This window comes from Hydra vulgaris, chromosome 11, assembly GCF_038396675.1.
Source record: "Hydra vulgaris chromosome 11, alternate assembly HydraT2T_AEP".
NCBI lineage: Eukaryota > Metazoa > Cnidaria > Hydrozoa > Anthoathecata > Hydridae > Hydra > Hydra vulgaris.
Window position 1 is genome coordinate 2,042,501 of NC_088930.1, and position 18,864 is coordinate 2,061,364.

Below are 18,864 nucleotides of genomic sequence, written 5' to 3' on the forward strand. Positions count from 1 at the left end.
GTATCATAAATGCAGGCAATGGTGATTTGACTAAGTTTACACTATAAGAAACATTTTCAAGGCATAACGAAATGGTCTTAGTGGATAAAGGAGTTAAAATAAAGGAAAATTTTATCTCTTACTCTTCATTTGGACACACAAAAAAAGTTACAGGTGTTCTTAATCAAGGCGAACATGTGGATTTTTATTATTTTGAGTTAGCATTTATTTTCAGTGAACCAGATTGGCAGCTATAAATAAAACAAGGTTGGCAGTTATTTTGAGTAAACCAGACCTCAATAAACCCCAGCTAATAGAAATAATCAGAATTTCTGATGATTGTGAAATAACTCAGGTTACCGCAATAAGAAAGGTTTTTTTTTTCTTTTTCTGATTCACTCACAACAAGGTTGTAACCAACTGCTATTAAGTCTTTTTTCGAAGCAGTTAACAATGTTTGATACAACTGCGATATATATATATATATATATATATATATATATATATATATATATATATATATATATATATATATATATATATATATATATATATATATATATATATATATATATATATATATATATATATATATATATATATATATATAGAACCCTTAGATGTTGTCCGAAAGTTTTTTCCATATTTTGTTGACAAAAAGTAAAAATTAAAATGCAAGACCGGAATTTTTTTTTTTTAATAATTATAGACTGCCTGCCCCAACCAAACCCTCAGTCGATGTAGCAGCACTCCCTTGCGGGTCAGGCTATTTGTCAGTCGATGTAGCAGCACTCCCTTGCGAGTCAGGCTATTTGTCAGTCGATGTAGCAGCACTCCCTTGCGAGTCAGGCTATTTGTCAGTCGATGTAGCAGCACTCCCTTGCGAGTCAGGCTATAAGATAGTCGATGTAGCAACACTCCGCGCATGATTTACAGTAAAAAAAATAAAAATAAAAACATTTTATTAAAAAAAATAAAAATAAAAACATTTTATTAAAAAAAATAAAAATAAAAACATTGTTTATATTGTTAAAAACATTCAGAATGTTTTTAAAAACATTCCGGTCAATTAAATTTGCGTTTTTGTGGTTTTTTTATATAACAATTAATTTGTAATTAAATTAATGGTTTTGACTTTCGTCCAACACGAAAATGTTGGACGAAAGTCAAAAGTAATTAAAAGTGACGTATGTGTTGGCGCAAGAATCACTTTTTTCCTTCCGCTCTTCCCAAAGCCAATAAACTATAGATCTATATATATATATATATATATATATATATATATATATATATATATATATATATATATATATATATATATATATATATATATATATATATATATATATATATATATATATATATATATGTATATATATATATAAATATATATATATATATAAATATATATATATATATAAATATATATATATATATAAATATATATATATATATAATATATATATATATATAAATATATATATATATATAAATATATATATATATCCAAAATTGAAAAACTAGCATGATTAAAACTATTAAATCAGCTTACATATGAATGAATATTTTATAAATGTGCGAGTTTTTATTCCTGTTATAGTGGTTGATTATTTGTGTCTTTAAATGACAAGTAGCTTCGCCAATATAACAGAATTTACAGCCTGCGCATTCAAATTTATAGACAACTAATAAGCCATTTATCTTTAAAATTACCCATGAGAAGATAAGCAAGAAGAGGTGCTAAGGGAGAGCCCATAGCAACACCACCAATTTGGTCAAAAATTTGTCCTTTGAAGAAAGAAAAATCATTAAAAGATATTGTAAATCGGTCAACGTAAGATTAGTTTCCACTTTTTAAATTTTTTTTTTGGCAAAAGATCCCTTTTCTATAGACTTTAAATCATTCGTTGTCTATAAATTTGAATACACAGGCTGTAAATTCTGTATGTATGTAGGTATGTATGTATGTATGTAGGTATGTATATATATATATATATATATATATATATATATATATATATATATATATATATATATATATATATATATATATATATATACACACATATATACATGTGTATATATATATATATATATATATATGTATATATATATATATGTATATATATATGTATATATATATATATATATATATATATATATATATATATATATATATATATATATATATATATATATATATACACACACACATGGTCGTCATGAAAATAATGTGTGTTAGTGGTGTAATAAATTGTTTTTAATACCTTTTTTAATTTTATGAGTTTATGATCTTTAAACTCTGTTAACTGTGCTTTTAAGGTAAGATCGCTATTAACAAGAAACATTTCTCGACACCGGTTATACAAATCATTGATTGATAAACCTATGATAAAAATTATTTTACTGCTATATATATATATATATATATATATATATATATATATATATATATATATATATATAACTACAAAATTGATAATAAACAATATAATGGAAAAAGGTATGCCAAGCAAAAAAAACAATAATTGAATTTTTGAAATTTGAAAAAAGATTTATTTCTTTTAAATAAATATATAAATAATAAAAAAGCACTAGAGGCCTTTCACTATTTTCATCAGTAGTGCTATGTTTAATGCTTTATCAAATTTTTTTATATTACTGTAGAAAGTTAGATAATAGAAAAATTAATTTTATTTTAGATATGTTGATGATGGTTTTAACATATGGCCAAAAAATCTAGACATTGCCAAGTTTAAAAGTTCTCTAGAAGAACTACATAATTCAATTAATTTTACGATTGATTTAGGTACACAATACAATAAAAACGGAAATATCTACAATGTCATTAATTTTTTAGATGTATCGGTTATTCTTAAAAACAATAAACATATCAAAACAGATATATTTTACAAAGAAACAAATACCCACGACTATTTAAATTACAATAGTTTTCATCCTTTCCACATAAAAAAGAATATACCATATAATCTTGCTAAAAGAATAATTGTTTTTACCTCGGATTATGCTACAGAAAAACTACATTTAACGGAACTAAAATTATGGTTAAAAGAATGTCTTTACCCAGATAATATTATAGAAAAAGCATTTCATAATGCCAAATTACAAGGACCAGCACCTTTAAAAAAATCCAAAGAAGTTTTTCCTCTGGTAACTACATTTTATAGCAATTTAAACTGCCAGCCTATTTTAACAGAAACTAACCTTTTACTTAGTCTATCTACTAATGCAAGGGTAAAGGAGGTTTTTTCAAATATACATCCAGTAATAGCCTACAAACAACCACCAAATTTACTTAGACAACTAACTTCTTCAAAATTTCATTCTATTTCATCTATCAAAAAAACGGGTTTATTCAAATGTAAAGATATTCGTTGTAAAATTTGCCAATTATATTTACAAGAAGTTGATAAGTTTGAGTCTAATGGAACTATTTGGAATATTAAAAGTCGCATTACTTGTAATAGCAAAAATGTTATTTATTATTTAAAGTGTTTATCATGTAATGGTTTATCTACTTACACTGGAAAAACAAATAATTTAAGAAACCGTACTAATGGTCATATTTCCAGTTGCAGAACAGGAAATTCTACAGACCAATTTGACAATCATGTATTTGAATGCCAGAGATTGCACAACAAAACTATAGAACCTTTTTTCCAACTCTTTGTTTTCCTTGAATTAAAAAGTGAAAAAAATTTGTTGTCATATGAAAGTCATTTACATAAACAAAAACATGACACATTTAATTGAGACTTCCTTTTTTAAAAAAATGTTACAATGGTAACTCATAGTTACAATATAGCAATTTAATTTTTCTATTACCTAACTTTCTACAGTAATATAAAAAAATTTGATAAAGCATTAAACATAGCACTACTGATGAAAATAGTGAAAGGCCTCTAGTGCTTTTTTATTATTTATATATTTATTTAAAAGAAATAAATCTTTTTTCAAATTTCAAAAATTCAATTATTGTTTTTTTTGCTTGGCATACCTTTTTCCATTATATATATATATATATATATATATATATATATATATATATATATATATATATATATATATATATATATATATATATATATATATATATATATATATATATATATATATATAAATTACGCATCAATTAATGATAACTAATATGCAATAACCTTAAGACTGTTATCCATAAATAAAAAATAGTAATTTTACTTAGTTGAGTTCATTAAGTTTTACTTAAAAAAAAACATAAACTTGAAGAAGTTAAAATAAAAAGGAGCTAAAAATGAAATAAAAGTTGTTTTGACATTTCTTTTTTTAAACCTTTAAAAATAATAATTCATTTTATGGGGTTGAACCTGTAAAATCCCCTTTGAATATGATATTATTATATTTATAATATTAAGTAATTAATAATAAAAATATCATATTATTAGCATTGTTAGAAATAAATAAAAAATGAAAACTATTCTATTAAATTATATTTTCAGCCTTAAAAAATCATTTTAAAAACATTACTTCACTTTGATGATAATAAGAAAATTTTAAAAAAGCTTGGTTTTGAAGAAGGCAATGTTTTAGCATGGTTACTTTTAAAGTAATTGCAAATGCATTCGTTTGAACTAAAATTTTGCATGCTTTTTTAATTGCATAATTACTTGGAAAAAAAATTGCTGAAGTAATGCGTTCGTTTATAAAAACTTTAAGTGAATGCCAATGTTTGCATAAGTAAATGTTAGGGAACATGATAATCGATTTTCTGTCTTTTTTTTAACAAACATTTGCACACTCATCAATTTGTTGTGCCTAGTGATGTCATTGCAACATAGCAGATTTAGAATTGTTAAGTTTAATAAAAAGTGGTCTCCAATGGCGTGTCATCAATAAGTTACCATTGTCGTGATTTAAGACTTTCTTTTACAATTCAGAGTATTGTAAATGCTTTCAATTGCGTTGCAAATCTTAATAACTTCTGTTACTCCTAATAACTATACGCGTAAAATTCACAAAGCAATTCATTTCAAAAATTTTAGAAACCCACCAAAATTTATATTGGATTAACTTTTATATACACACACGCACACACATATATATATATATATATATATATATATATATATGTATATATATATATATATATATATATATATATATATATATATATATATATATATATATATATATATATATATATATAAGTTATGGGCGTTAAGGCCCACAACTTTTGCCTTTCTCAATCTCTAACTCAAATAGTGAACTTTCCAACTCATTTTCCACACAACCCAAATTATTTACCTTCTCTACTTGACTAATGTCGTGTTTCTGATCCTAGTCAGTGCTCAGTTTTTCCACATTCACTCACAGGAGCTACTGATCATGGTTTGCTCTCTCTAAAACTATCACTCTTCTTCATCATCAGAATCCCCTATCATCACACCTCTTACAACCACCTAAAAGCTGACTGGGACTCTTTCTGTGATTTTCTTCTTGATGGCCCTTGGGTAGAAATCTTTCATCTTCCTGCTGATAAATGTCCTACTTACATAACTTCTTGGATTCAGGTTGACATTCCCTCTCAACAATTCCAAGTCAGGTCTTTAATTCCCTCTTGACAATTCCAAGTCAAGCCTCATGTTTTTCCTTGGTTTACCTCACATTGTGCTGCTGCAATTTCTAATCGAAACCATTACATCCATATCTATCAGCAAACCAATCCAATCACAACAAAAACTCCAGAAAACAGACATCTGTTTACTATTACTAGAAACTATTTTAAAAAGGTTTTGTTTAACTACAAAGCCTAATAATCTCAAGTCATGAAATCTTGTATTTCATCTCAAAAATCAGGCTCTTGTGACTTCTGGAGAATATTTAACAGTAATAATAGTAAGAGCAAATCTGTTATTTCACCTCTCTTGTATGGTTCAGATTTTGTCACCTCACCTAAAGACAAAGCTGAATTGTTTGCTAAGAACTTTTCATCAATATCATCTCTTAATTCCACTAGTCGCACTTTACCTAATATAACCAACAAACAAGTTGGTTCATTGCTTGACAATAGTATCACTCCAGCTTCTGTATCTAAAGTGATTTCCTGCTTAGACTCTTCAACAGCTTGTGGTCCGGACAACATACCTGTTATAGTCTTGCAGAAGTGTTCTCCGGAGCTGTCCTCAATATTTTAAAAACTATTTAACAAGTGGTTATAAGAGTTGATGAGAAGCCAACACTCTCTGATTGCTTGGAGGGGGCATTTGAGCTTGAAAAAGATCTCACTTCTGCTACAGCATGGGGCTCACAGTGGCTGGTGAACTTTAATTCAGTTAAAACCCAATTTTTTTCAGGCAATTGTTACCACAATAATTTAGATCTTCATTATTTTATGAACGGTGATGTACTAGATGAGTCATCTACCTTTCATCTTCTAAGATTAACTCTTACTTCTAATCTTTCTTGAAAACCATATATCAAATCCATTGCAAAATTAGCATCTGCTAAGGTTGCGTCTCTTTATCGAGCTAGACACTTTTTTACTCCGGATTCTATTCTTTATCTCTATAAATCTCAGATCCGTCCTTGTATGGAACTCTGTTGCCATATCTTGGGCGGATCTTCTAATGATGCCCTTTCTCTTTCAAACAAGGTGCAAAAACACATTGCAAACATAGTTAGACCTGCTCTAGCAGCCAACCTACAACCATTATCACATCGTCGTAATGTTGCAACCTTAGCAGATGCTAATTTTACAATTGATTTGATATATGGTTTCCAAGAAAGATTGAAAGCAAGAGTTAATACTAGAAGATGAAGGGTAGATGGCTCATCGATTACATTATCGTTCATAAATATAGGAAGATCTAGATTATTGCGGTAACAATTAGTTAAAAAAAATTGAGTTTTCTCTGAGTTAAAGTTCACCAGCCACTGAGAGCTCTACGCTGTAGCAGAAATGAGATCCTTTTCAAGCTCAAATGCCCCCTACAAGTAATCAGAGAGTGTTGGCTTCTTATCAAGATAAGAATTATCAAATTGACAGTTAAAGCATCAAATAAAGATTATGAAAACAATTTAACTTTTTAAATGTCAAGTGTCAAACTTTTTAAATGTCAAGTGTCAAACTTTTTAAATGTTAAGCGTCAAACTATTTATATGTCAAGGAAAAAAGATTGTAGGAAATAATTGATGAGTATTCTTACTTAAAGTGTTCACTGGTTATAGGGAGGCTGTGTTCACTGGTTATAGGGAGCCTGTGTTCACTGGTTAAAGGGAGGCTGTGTTCACTGGTTAAGGTCACTGGGAGGCTTTAAATAAAATTTGTGATAAAGCTATTAAACTTTATTTACTTTATTTAAAAAAGAAAAAAAAAATTAAAAAAAAAATTAAAATAAAGAAAAAAAAGAAATCTTAAGATGTCAGTATAAAATTGTATTTGATAGAAATATAAAGTGTAAAATTGAACAAACATTTAACATCTCATCTCACCACCACTTTATCTCCACCAACTCATTTTCTACTAATAATAATGGGTCCTAGTTTTAAAAAAGTAAATACATATTCAAAAATAGTTAAAGATATGAAAAAATATCATTGAATAATATTACCTTGATAGCTGGAGCTGTCTTTGTTATCCAGCTGATAGTTAACTAGCAATTTAAAAATACCACGAGCATTTGGAGTCAAACTTCTCAAAACATGAGCCAAAGAGCTTAAGGCTAATGTGCCAGATTGCTGAACCAGTAAAGAGTTTTCATAAGATGTTTCCTGATCATATGAATCAAATGTTGTTGCATCATACCAAACCCAGTTAAACAAACTTAAGCAACTTTGGTCCCAGACTGTTAAATTTTTTTTTTTAAATTATTTTCATTTAAAAACACTAATATAGAAAATAAAAAAAAAGTTTACTTGCAAACTTACTTAATGGAGCATTTATATGATCGATTGAGGCAATAAGATGCACATTTTTTGCACTGGCAATGTGAGATAATGCAGCTTGCACCTAAAACTTCTAATGATAAGTTTATGCTGGTAATCTCAAAAAACAAGCAAACCAGAAAATGGGTAAAAAAAAATTTACAGATAAAATATTTTTTTTTTAATTATAGAAAAAATATACTGTTATAACATTATATAAACATATTATAACATTATATAAACATTAAAAAAATATACTGTTATAACATTATATAAAGATAAAATTATAAAATTTATTTTTTAATTATTTTCATTTTTATTATTTTTGTTAAATAATCAATAAAACTTAAAAAATTTCAATAAAATTTGTAAATTTTATTGAAATTTTAACTCACTCCAAAATTTTCATATACTACACATGGTACATAGCTCCAAGACCATGATACACATCCATCAGATTATTTTCTAGGTGTAGTGTCTATCATTACTAATTAAATTTTATGTTATTTTTATTTATCTTTCTTAAATCATAGAAAACATGTAGTAAAACAACAAATAGTAGAAAAAAAATGTTTTAAAATAATTTTTAATTTTTCAATACTGTACATAACCTTTGAAATAATCGCACCCAAAACAAAAAGAAACAAAAATTTTTGGATAAAATTTTGGAGCTTTAATCAACAATACACCACAACCATACACCACAAAAATATTTCAAACCACTCATTAAAAGCACAAGATATAATAAATAGCTAAAAAAAATATACATTTAAATATTAAAAAAATACAAGCAACATAAAATGACACAATTGCTGTCTATTAAATTTAAACTTAATATAAAATAATAATAACTTAATATAAAATTTAATAAATTTTAAAGTTAAAAGTTTTAAATTCTAATAACTGTCAAACTTAACTACCTAATAACTTTTAACTAAATTTAATAGCTAATAATCTATAGTTGTATAAAATAATAACAATAGCACAATCTAATTACAAAACTCTAAAAAAATGTCAATGAAGTTAAAACTAAAATCTATGAAGTTTAGATAAAGATGAAAACACAGTGTAAACAAAAAGTATTTAAAAAAAAAGTTCTTACATTTGTGGAGCGTAACATGGCACCATCAATGTTGTGGATAATGACAAATAATTTATTTGATTTATCTGGAATATAAATTATTTAGATAAGAATAAATATGTTTATTCATAATACTTTCTGCAAGGGGTAGCTGACATCATCCAAGGGAGAGTGATGATAAGAGAGCTGATCTCATCTAACAAGAAACTTGTCTCATCTCGTGGATGAAGCTAACCTCCCCCAAAAAGAATTTAACTTCCTTCAAGAGTTAGGCAAAAAATAAAGATAATTTCATAATGTTTTTAAATCAGCTTTTTAATCTTATGTATACATTTACAAAGTTGTTAAACAGATTGAAATAGCATGTTATATGGTAATGTTAAATGGTAGATGTTAATTAACAAAAAATAATCAAAAATTATAAACAATAGTTATTAGTAAATGTCGCAGTATTGAAGATGCGGTGGTGAATGAAGTAGTATAAATAACTGGATAGTGATGATCAGAGCAGTTTTAAAAATTGTATTTTAAAAGTATAAAGCAGTTGTGAAAACCAAATAGCAGAGCAGTATTGAAAACATGATCTAATTATAAAAAATAAAGTAACTATAAAAATTAGGTGATAGTGATTAATATAGAAGTTACAGAGATGTTAAAACACAGATATCACAATAGATAACAGAATTTTTGTGAATGTTAAAAAGTTAATAACCTTTTAACTATATAAATAAACAACTAATTAGCTCATTATTAAACCAGCTAAAATTTATTCTAGTGAAGAATAAAAAAAAGACCTGAATCAAAATGTTTCTTTACAAACACACTATGATCAATAATACTTTTAAATCGAATATCTTTTTCAAGCAAATCTTCTGTAATGGTATTTAATATCTAAAAAAGATTTAAATATAAACTTATATTTAACACACACATCACATATAATTGCAAAGTAAATAAATTTTGACCCCTCCCTCGGTATATAAGTTGCAGATATAGTGCAATGTATTATAGTGTAAAGGTATATAAATTGCAGATATAGTGTAATGTATTATAATGTAAATGTATTTAATACTATTAGGGTATTACTTTAAGTAATTATTTTTACTTGATGTGAAAAAGTAAAAGTAAAAACGCAAATATTACAATATGTAAACTTTATACAGTTACAGAAAGTTCATGTTGACAATAAAACACATTTTATTTTTAAAGAGTATAAAATTCAAGTTATTATTTTCATTGAAATCGTTTAGCAATAAAAGTGAGAGAAAAAAATATGGTTTAATAAGTCGCATTATATTTCCATAAATTTAAGTATATGCTTAAATTATTTTTTAAGAAAAATTTAATTTTTGGTTTGATGTTTGCAGTATTCACTGGTTTAATGTTTGCAATAGAATGTTTCTGCTTTTGAAATTGTTTTCATGAAACAAAATATAATGACATTTTTACAAAAAATATTTAACTATTCGAAATGTTTACGATTTAAACAAAACTTTTTTCCTTGTTTGCACTATTTTCTAAATCTGATATTTACTGTAGCTAGATCTATGTTTGTTTAATTTTAGGAATGATCTATGCTATGCCACTGGGTATTATGGATGTTGCTGCAATTAAATTTTTAATTATTGTCAACGAGCATTAAAATTCCTTTAAACTTAAGTTATCTTTTTTTAAAATTTCAAATTTAACTTTTAAAATAATTTACATAAGACGAAAATTCTTTTGTTCAAATAGATTTCTTTTTAAAAAACTTCCTAAAAATGTATTTAAATTTTTTAAAATCAAAATGCAAAAAATGTTTAAATTATTTATATACTTTTAAAAACTATTTTCAAGAAACAAAAAATAATTTATAATCAAAATGTTTACAACTTAAAACTTTTTCTTAATTTTAAATTTCTATCGCAAAATTATTTGAATAAGAGAATTTTAGTAGATTAAAATTCTTTTGTTCAAATAGATTTCTTTTTAAAAAAAATTCCAAAAAACAACTTGCATATTTATATAAAATCTTGATATTGCTTTAGTTAAAAAAAAATGATTGTGTTTTTCATATACAATTATGCTTTATTAACTTTTGTGAGTCTTTGATTACAGTATATTAAGTATGAGTGCTGAATATTAAGTAAATAGATAAGTAAACTTAATTGGTATAAGGTTTTAATAGGTAACTTTACTGGTGGCTTTGATTTAGTTAATAGGTAAATTTACCATGATGTATTTTATATAAAACTAAGTTTAACTTTAAATTAGAAGTAGGATATTATTGGCTTCCATGCAGAGATTTGAAGTAATTTAAATTCAAAAGCGCTTTATGTTGAATGAAAATCTCAGTGCATGAGAGTACATGATCATACTTCAATTTAAAAGATAAATTTAGCGTGAAGTGATTTATGACCCTGTGAAGTACTTTATGTATTTTATAAAAAACTTAAACATAAACATTCTATACTTTAAAGAATACTTATTATAAAAAAAAAAAAAAAGCAAAATTAGAAAAGAAATAAAATAACACACAAAGGAAAAAACAAATCGCGAAAATACATATTTTTAAAAATCTAATTGAGATAGTGTGAAAAGCAATCATAATTTGCTTAATTCGAGCCCTATATAACTATATACATATATGCTTGTGTGTGTGTGTGTATATATATGTATATATATATATATATATATATATATATATATATATATATATATATATATATATATATATATATATATATATATATAAATATAAATATATATATATATAAATATATATATATATATAAATATAAATATATATATATATATATATATATATATATATATATATATATATATACATACACACATATATACACACACATATATACACACACACATATATACACACACACATATATTAACCGAACTTTTAATCTTAATTTTGCACTATTTAAAAAAATGTTCTTATTAGTTAAAAAAATTTTAATACTCAGTTGATCAATCAGTCGGTATTTTCTACATATAAATTTTAAATATAAAAACATAAGATAAACTTAACTACTTAAAATAACTTTGAAAGTGCTATATTTTATATATCTTCTACTTATAATTTAAAGGTAAAAATATTGATGAAGATATATTTTTGCTAATGAACTTAGTATTAATTCATTATATTGGAATAAAAATGGATTAAGCTATTAAGCTTCAGTCTATCATTACAATGGTATTTGCACATTAAGTCACTGTGTTATCACACCTTTGCCCAAAAGATTTTTCAACAGTTACTTTTTATATCAATCACTTAAGAAATGTTCATCTTTTATTTCAACTTTTTTATGTCAACTTTGTTGTAATGTTAGTGGTTGCATACATTTGCTCACTACATTCAAGGTGTTAAGTGGTTGCTCACTACATTCAAGGTGTTAAGTGGTTGCTCACTACATTCAAGGTGTTAAGTGGTTGCTCACTACATTCAAGGTGTTAAGTGGTTGCTCACTACATTCAAGGTGTTAAGTGGTTGCTCACTACATTCAAGGTGTTAAGTGGTTGCTCACTACATTCAAGGTGTTAAGAAAGCATATAAAAAAAATTTTTGTCGATGAGTATGGCATATTTCAAGCAGCATTAAAATTTATTATGGCTTTAATTCTTTCAGTTCAATCAATTCAATTCAGTTTAAGTACTTCAATTTTAAGAAAAATTGTTAAGAATCGTTCACAAAAATTGAAGGCAATACAAATAAATACTTACTAAGTAAAACAATAAGTCAAATAATCACTAGAAATATGTAAGTGTGAGAAGCAAGTCATGGACAACTTAACAGAAGAACAGATGGAAAACCTTTTAATGGAATTAATTCACAAAATAAAGTGTTTTCATATTTTTTTTTAAAAAAAGCTTAAATGTTGAACCAGAACCACACTATATGAGTGAAAAATGCAGCCCTCGGAACTCTGATGAAGTAGAAACTACAAATCTGTTTGGATCAAAAACAGGCATTCATAAACTTAGTGTTATTTATTTTGTAATTAAAACTTCCTCACAAAGCAAACTCATCTTTAAATATCATCTATATGTTAGCTTTAATTCATGCAATAGACATAAAGAAATACTCTAAAGAAATACTTTTAATTGAAGAACGAAACTTTATACTGAATATTGTTGATATTAAGAATGAGCTGAAACAAATTATTCTTGAAAAAACAAGAGCATCACAAAGAAACAAGGTTTTGTTTTCAAAACCACCTTTTTATGAATTTATTCAGAAATTTTTCTCATTTAAAGACCTAGGATTTGATGTAAGCAGTGCTGTATTTTACATTTGTATTTTACTAAATATTTATTCTATAAGATTTCTTCTAGATGCGTAAAATTGTAACATGTAAGATGTAAAACTTGTGTAAAATTGATTTTAACATTTAAAAATGCTAAAGATCTGCTTACCCAATAGGAGGATATAGCTCCTCGTGCTATTAATTGGGCTTGGCAAAAGACAAATCCGATGGCTAAACAATTGCTTTTAGAGCTTGACAGCCAGCTTATAACCTCAAATGACATGTCACTTAATTTGTCTTCAATAATTTACATTTCATAACTTTAATTAACTTTTTATAACTATTTCCTTTTCTCTGAAAAAATGTAATTGTTGAGTTAATAAATGTGCTTTTTTAAATTAAAGATCGAAATATAGATTATGCATTGCATTTGCTTCCTTACATTTTTTAAGTGCCTCCTAGAAATAAGGATCAACCATCTAAAGCTGAAGTTGCAGCTCAGTTTATCTAAATCTTTTCTGTGAATGTTTTCCTATTTTTTATTTTTAAGGTTAATTATTTACAGCTTAATGATTTATGTCATAAACAAGGTCAATAATAACCCCATGTTCCTTTTATATTATCTATTATATATATCTTAATTTTTTTTTTTACAAAGAATATTACAGCTATGGAGACTATAATTAATGCAAATATACATACTTCTTTCATGCACTTGTTTGTTATTGCACTAGAAGCTCGTGGCAATATGGTGCAATTGTTTATTTTCATAGAACATAATGTGAATTCCAATTAGAAATGGCATGTTGAGTGCAGTAGTCTGTTATCTTAAACTATACTTTGTTTTAGACCTTGAATGTCCACCAAAGTGGCAACATTTGTTATGATTTTTATAAAGAGTTGTCATGTGTTATCATGAAGATTTATCATTGTCAAGAGGTGGTAGTGATCTTTCATAATTTATCAATGAAAAACTAAGGAGTAGATAAACTGTTCAATAAATTTCTTGTTAACGAATATTAGTAATTTGTATCTAATAGTTATTTCATTAGATTTAATGATTTTTATAACATAAATAAGTTGCTTAGTAGATTTTGTAAACAGATTACAATTTTATTGCAAAATGTACATATGTGGAAAATGTGGTAACTTTACTTGATATTTTAGTTTTATTTTGAGATTTACATTCATATCTATTTGTTAATGTAAAATTACTTAAAAAATTTTCCTCTTTAGTTTTATGAGCACTTTGGCTTTTTCATTTGTCATCGGTTTTTCATAAATATGTTTAATATGTTATTTTAATTGTTATGATTTCTATTTGAAGCTATTAATATTAGTAATATTAATGAAGTTAGATTAATGCAATAAACAACTTATTTTAATTTTCCCCAAATTTAAAAAAAATTTTTATTTCTCATTCTTTTAAATCATCAATAAAGTAGATTTGTTTTCTGGAAAACTTAGTAACATAAGTTATTACTAAGTTTTCCAGAATTTTTTTTCAGTAAAGATTATTTTTTAACTAATAAGTTAAAATGTATTCCAGTAAAAGATGTAAAGATTTACATTTACCATTTAAACAAAGTAAATGTTTACATTTACCAAACTAGTTCAGGTTACCTACATGCAATTTTTTTACTAAACTAGTTCAGGTATTGTATCTGACTTGTTCAGGCTCCTACAAATTGCCCGAATGTTAGTCTGGAGTCTATTGAGGCAAATTGGTTCAGGCAAAACCCCTGAAAGTTCATTTAAGTTACCATATCTTTTTTAAAAGTGTATGTATAAATAAATAAATAAATAAATAAATATATATATATATATATATATATATATATATATATATATATATATATATATATATATATATATATATATATATATATATATATATATATATATATATATATATTAGTAGAAAATCACTTGAAAATCACTTAACAAAAATGTTTTTTCATTTTACACTGTGTTTCATTAACAAAGATTCATCAGAAATGAATGATCAAATTAATAAAACTTCAGTTTATATAAAAATTAAATTACAGGAAGTCGCAAAATGTCTTAACTACTGTAAGTTTTCACACATTTGCTGACACGATTATAAAAAGAATTCTTTAGAAATGATTACTTATGCTTTTTTTTTAAATGTTTTAAAAAGCTACTTAATGTAAATATTATTTGAACTCATTTATTTTAATAGTTTTTTAGGAGAAACTTATTTTCGAGCCTACATTTAGAAACTAATTCCAATTTTTTGTTTAATAAGCATTCTTGATTTGCATGTCTAATTATTTCAAATTTTTCTTGTAGGCATAGTATGCATTTTTTGGAAATATTGTTATATGCAGGCGCTGTTTTAAGGATAGACCAATTCAGTATAAAATCATCAACATTTTTTTCTTTTAATTCCCATATATATTTTGACAGCATGGTATCTTTTGAATACTTTTTATTTTTGAAAGATTGCTTTCGATTGGCAAAATGTTTTTTCCATTCAAACTCTGTTATGCCAATATATTGTTTATCAGGTACATTCTTAGAGGAAACAACACATTTATATACCACATTTTTTGATAAACAACTTCCACTCATTGGACAATTGTTTTTTTGTTTACAATTACAATTTTCTGTAGTTTTTTCATTTAGGATTTCTTTTTTGTTTAACAAAGCATTATTGTGACCTTCTATAATTCTTTCCATATTTTTTGTGCAACTGTAGCTAACTTTAATTGTATTTCGATTAAAATTTTTATGTAATTTATAAGAGGGCGGGAAATGCTTATCAACCAATTTTAAAAACACTTTTCCTATGTTAGTGGAAACATTTTTGCTATATGGGGGGTTGAACCAAATTACATTTCTAGTTCTATTTCGTTTTTTTGTATTCTTTTTTTCAGGGTCAAATTTTAGTTCAAAATTTTCAAAACCACTTCTTTTTAGGGCATCTTCAAATATTCGTTTAGAGGAATTGAATACATTTTCATTAGAGGAGTTTTGGTTTAATTTGTTATTAATTGAAATCGGGATTTGTTTTAGAAATTGGGGTTGATGATTTGAGTTAATATTAATATACAATAATTCATCGTTTGGTTTTTTGAAAGGCTTATGTGAATTTTCAGAGAGGTTAAATGTGACATCAAGAAAATTCACAATTTTTAAATTTATGTTTATTTCAATTTGAAAGCCAATATTTTTAAAAATTTTTATAATATCTTTTCTAATTTTATCAAGCTGTGGACCAGATTTTCGACGCATTACTATTAAACCATCGTCGCGATTAAGGCATAAATCTTTTATATTGATTATTTTACTGAACAAATCTAAAATATATAGTCCAACGAATTCACAAATTTCTGCTCCATCATAACTGCCTATTGTTACATCAAAGCAGTCATGCATGTTTTTCTTTTTTTAAGTTGCCTTATTAAAATAAAGTAAGGTTTTTCTACAATGTTTTATTATACGGATTGTGTCATCAGGAATAACTGTGTGGCTTTTTGCAAATTCAATTGTCTTATCTAAAATATCTGCAGTTATTGAGGGGTAAAAATCATTAATGTCAAATTGAATAAATGTACAGTCATTTATTTTCGATTACGGAGAACCAATTTATAACATCAGAGGTATTTTTCCACTGCTGCAAATTTAATTTATTTCTAAGAATATTATTAATTTTGTCTACTTTTTATAATAGTGTCAGCAAATGTGTGAAAATTTACAGTAGTTAAGACATTTTGCAACTTCCTGTAATTTAATTGTTGTATAAATTGAAGTTTTATTAATTTGATCATTCATTTCTGATGAATCTTTGTTGATGAAAGACACTGTTAAATGAAAAAAATTTTTGTTAAGTGATTTTCTACTAATATATAATTGCTCTGTTCTTATAAAAACATTGAGCACTCTATTGCGTAGAATACATTTTAAAGTTGTTTAAATATATATATATATATATATATATATATATATATATATATATATATATATATATATATATATATATATATATATATATATATATATATATATATATATATATATATATATATATATATATAAATGAAGACTTTTTTTCAAGACTAAAATTTTTCTGCTTCTAAATTAGAAAATACTTTAAGAAATCTGAAGAATTTTTGAAAATGGGAATCGCAAATTCTCTAGCAAGTAGGAAATTAAGATTCAGATAAGCACTTCTTAAATAGCTTAACAAGTATTGAAGATCTGAAAAACACTCTTTTAAAACTGAGACTAATATTGCCAAGCCTAAAGCATGTCGAAGAGTGATTTTTTTTGAAAGAAGTGATATATATTTTTAAGAAGTGATAAATTTTTTATTTGATAAAGTTAAACTTGATAAAGTTAAATGCCCATGTCTCCACATTTGTGATTTAGATGAGTTTTAATAATGTTATTTTCATGTTTAAATATTGCGACATATACAACAACAGCCCTTCCTAGGATTATTTTACAGATTATAGAGATTACAGATTATAGAGATTACAGATTATAGAGATTACAGATTATAGATTGCACTGAGCTATGATAAATAAAAACTACCGTTATCAAAATTTTACAAGCTGTACCTATCTACCATTATCCACAAGTTAAGAGGCAATTCCTATCACAATCCATAATTTTTAATTTACCTTATTTACCTTGCCAAGATTGTAGGGGCCAATTCAGCCAAAAAGTCAATTTTTTACTTTTTCTTTCATCTTTGTTGCAACTCTCCTCCAACACTTCAACAATTCTGAAACATAAACCTTGAAAAACATGGTTGCTGAATAGAAAAAAAAGTTGAGTAAGGAGATCCCAGCAAGCACTCTATCACTACATCACTACCTATTGAATTGGGGGTTTTAGGACTTTTTATCTCTTAAGTAAGTTGCCTAACCTAAGGTGTCAGGAAAAGTGTAACTATTAGACTCGAAAGTTAAATTACAGGAAAGGTTTTTACAAGCATATCTATTTTTTTCTTGGGCCAGGTAATAAGATCAAACCTATATGAGAGGTGAAACATTACTTGTTACTATGGTGGAACATTACTTGATAAAAAAATTGTTAAGAAATGATTACAAACAGAAATAGCAGCTGCACAAGAAGAAAAAAATCATGGTCACACCTGACTTAAAGTGTAAAGGAATAAAACCTTCCAATTTTGCCTTAATCCATGAAACTTCAATGGAGACTCAATTTTCAGAAGAGAGATTAAAGATATTAGCCCAAGGACCATTAATAAAAAAATCACAAAAAGTCAGCTGTAAGATTATAGTAAGAAGTACAATGATAGGATGAATAAAAATAAGAAGTACAATGAATGGATGAATAAAAATAAGATTATAGCACAAACTACATTAGCAGATTACAACCACTATATCAGAACCACTGAAAAGAGAATAAGGAGAAATTGAATACAAAATAAGGACCAGACACAATTTAAGCAGCAAAAGGTGATTTATTTATTTTTTTAAATTACGTTTTAGCTTTGAATCTAGCTTGTGTTCAGAATTAGCTGATTCACCATTAGGTGGTTTAAAAAACTAAATAAATAATGGTTTTAAAATCTAAAATAAAATAAGAAAAGTTGACTTGAAAGTAAAAAATTATTTGTTTGGGAGTTTTAATTATAGTACTAGA

General features: G+C 25.6%; 1 protein-coding gene across 2 annotated transcripts in view; it reads right to left on the reverse strand.

The window, feature by feature from the left end:
• Positions 1-18,864, reverse strand: part of LOC100212813 (origin recognition complex subunit 2) — a 77,523-nt gene that overhangs the window by 3,884 nt on the left and 54,775 nt on the right. For both annotated transcript variants that reach the window (XM_065809786.1, XM_065809785.1), the window contains 5 exons: positions 9,775-9,871; positions 9,002-9,066; positions 7,903-7,984; positions 7,587-7,820; positions 2,247-2,365 (listed from right to left, as the gene is read on the reverse strand). In XM_065809786.1, coding sequence (XP_065665858.1) covers positions 2,247-2,365; positions 7,587-7,820; positions 7,903-7,984; positions 9,002-9,066; positions 9,775-9,871 — 597 coding nt within the window. The remainder of the gene's footprint in view (positions 1-2,246; positions 2,366-7,586; positions 7,821-7,902; positions 7,985-9,001; positions 9,067-9,774; positions 9,872-18,864) is intronic.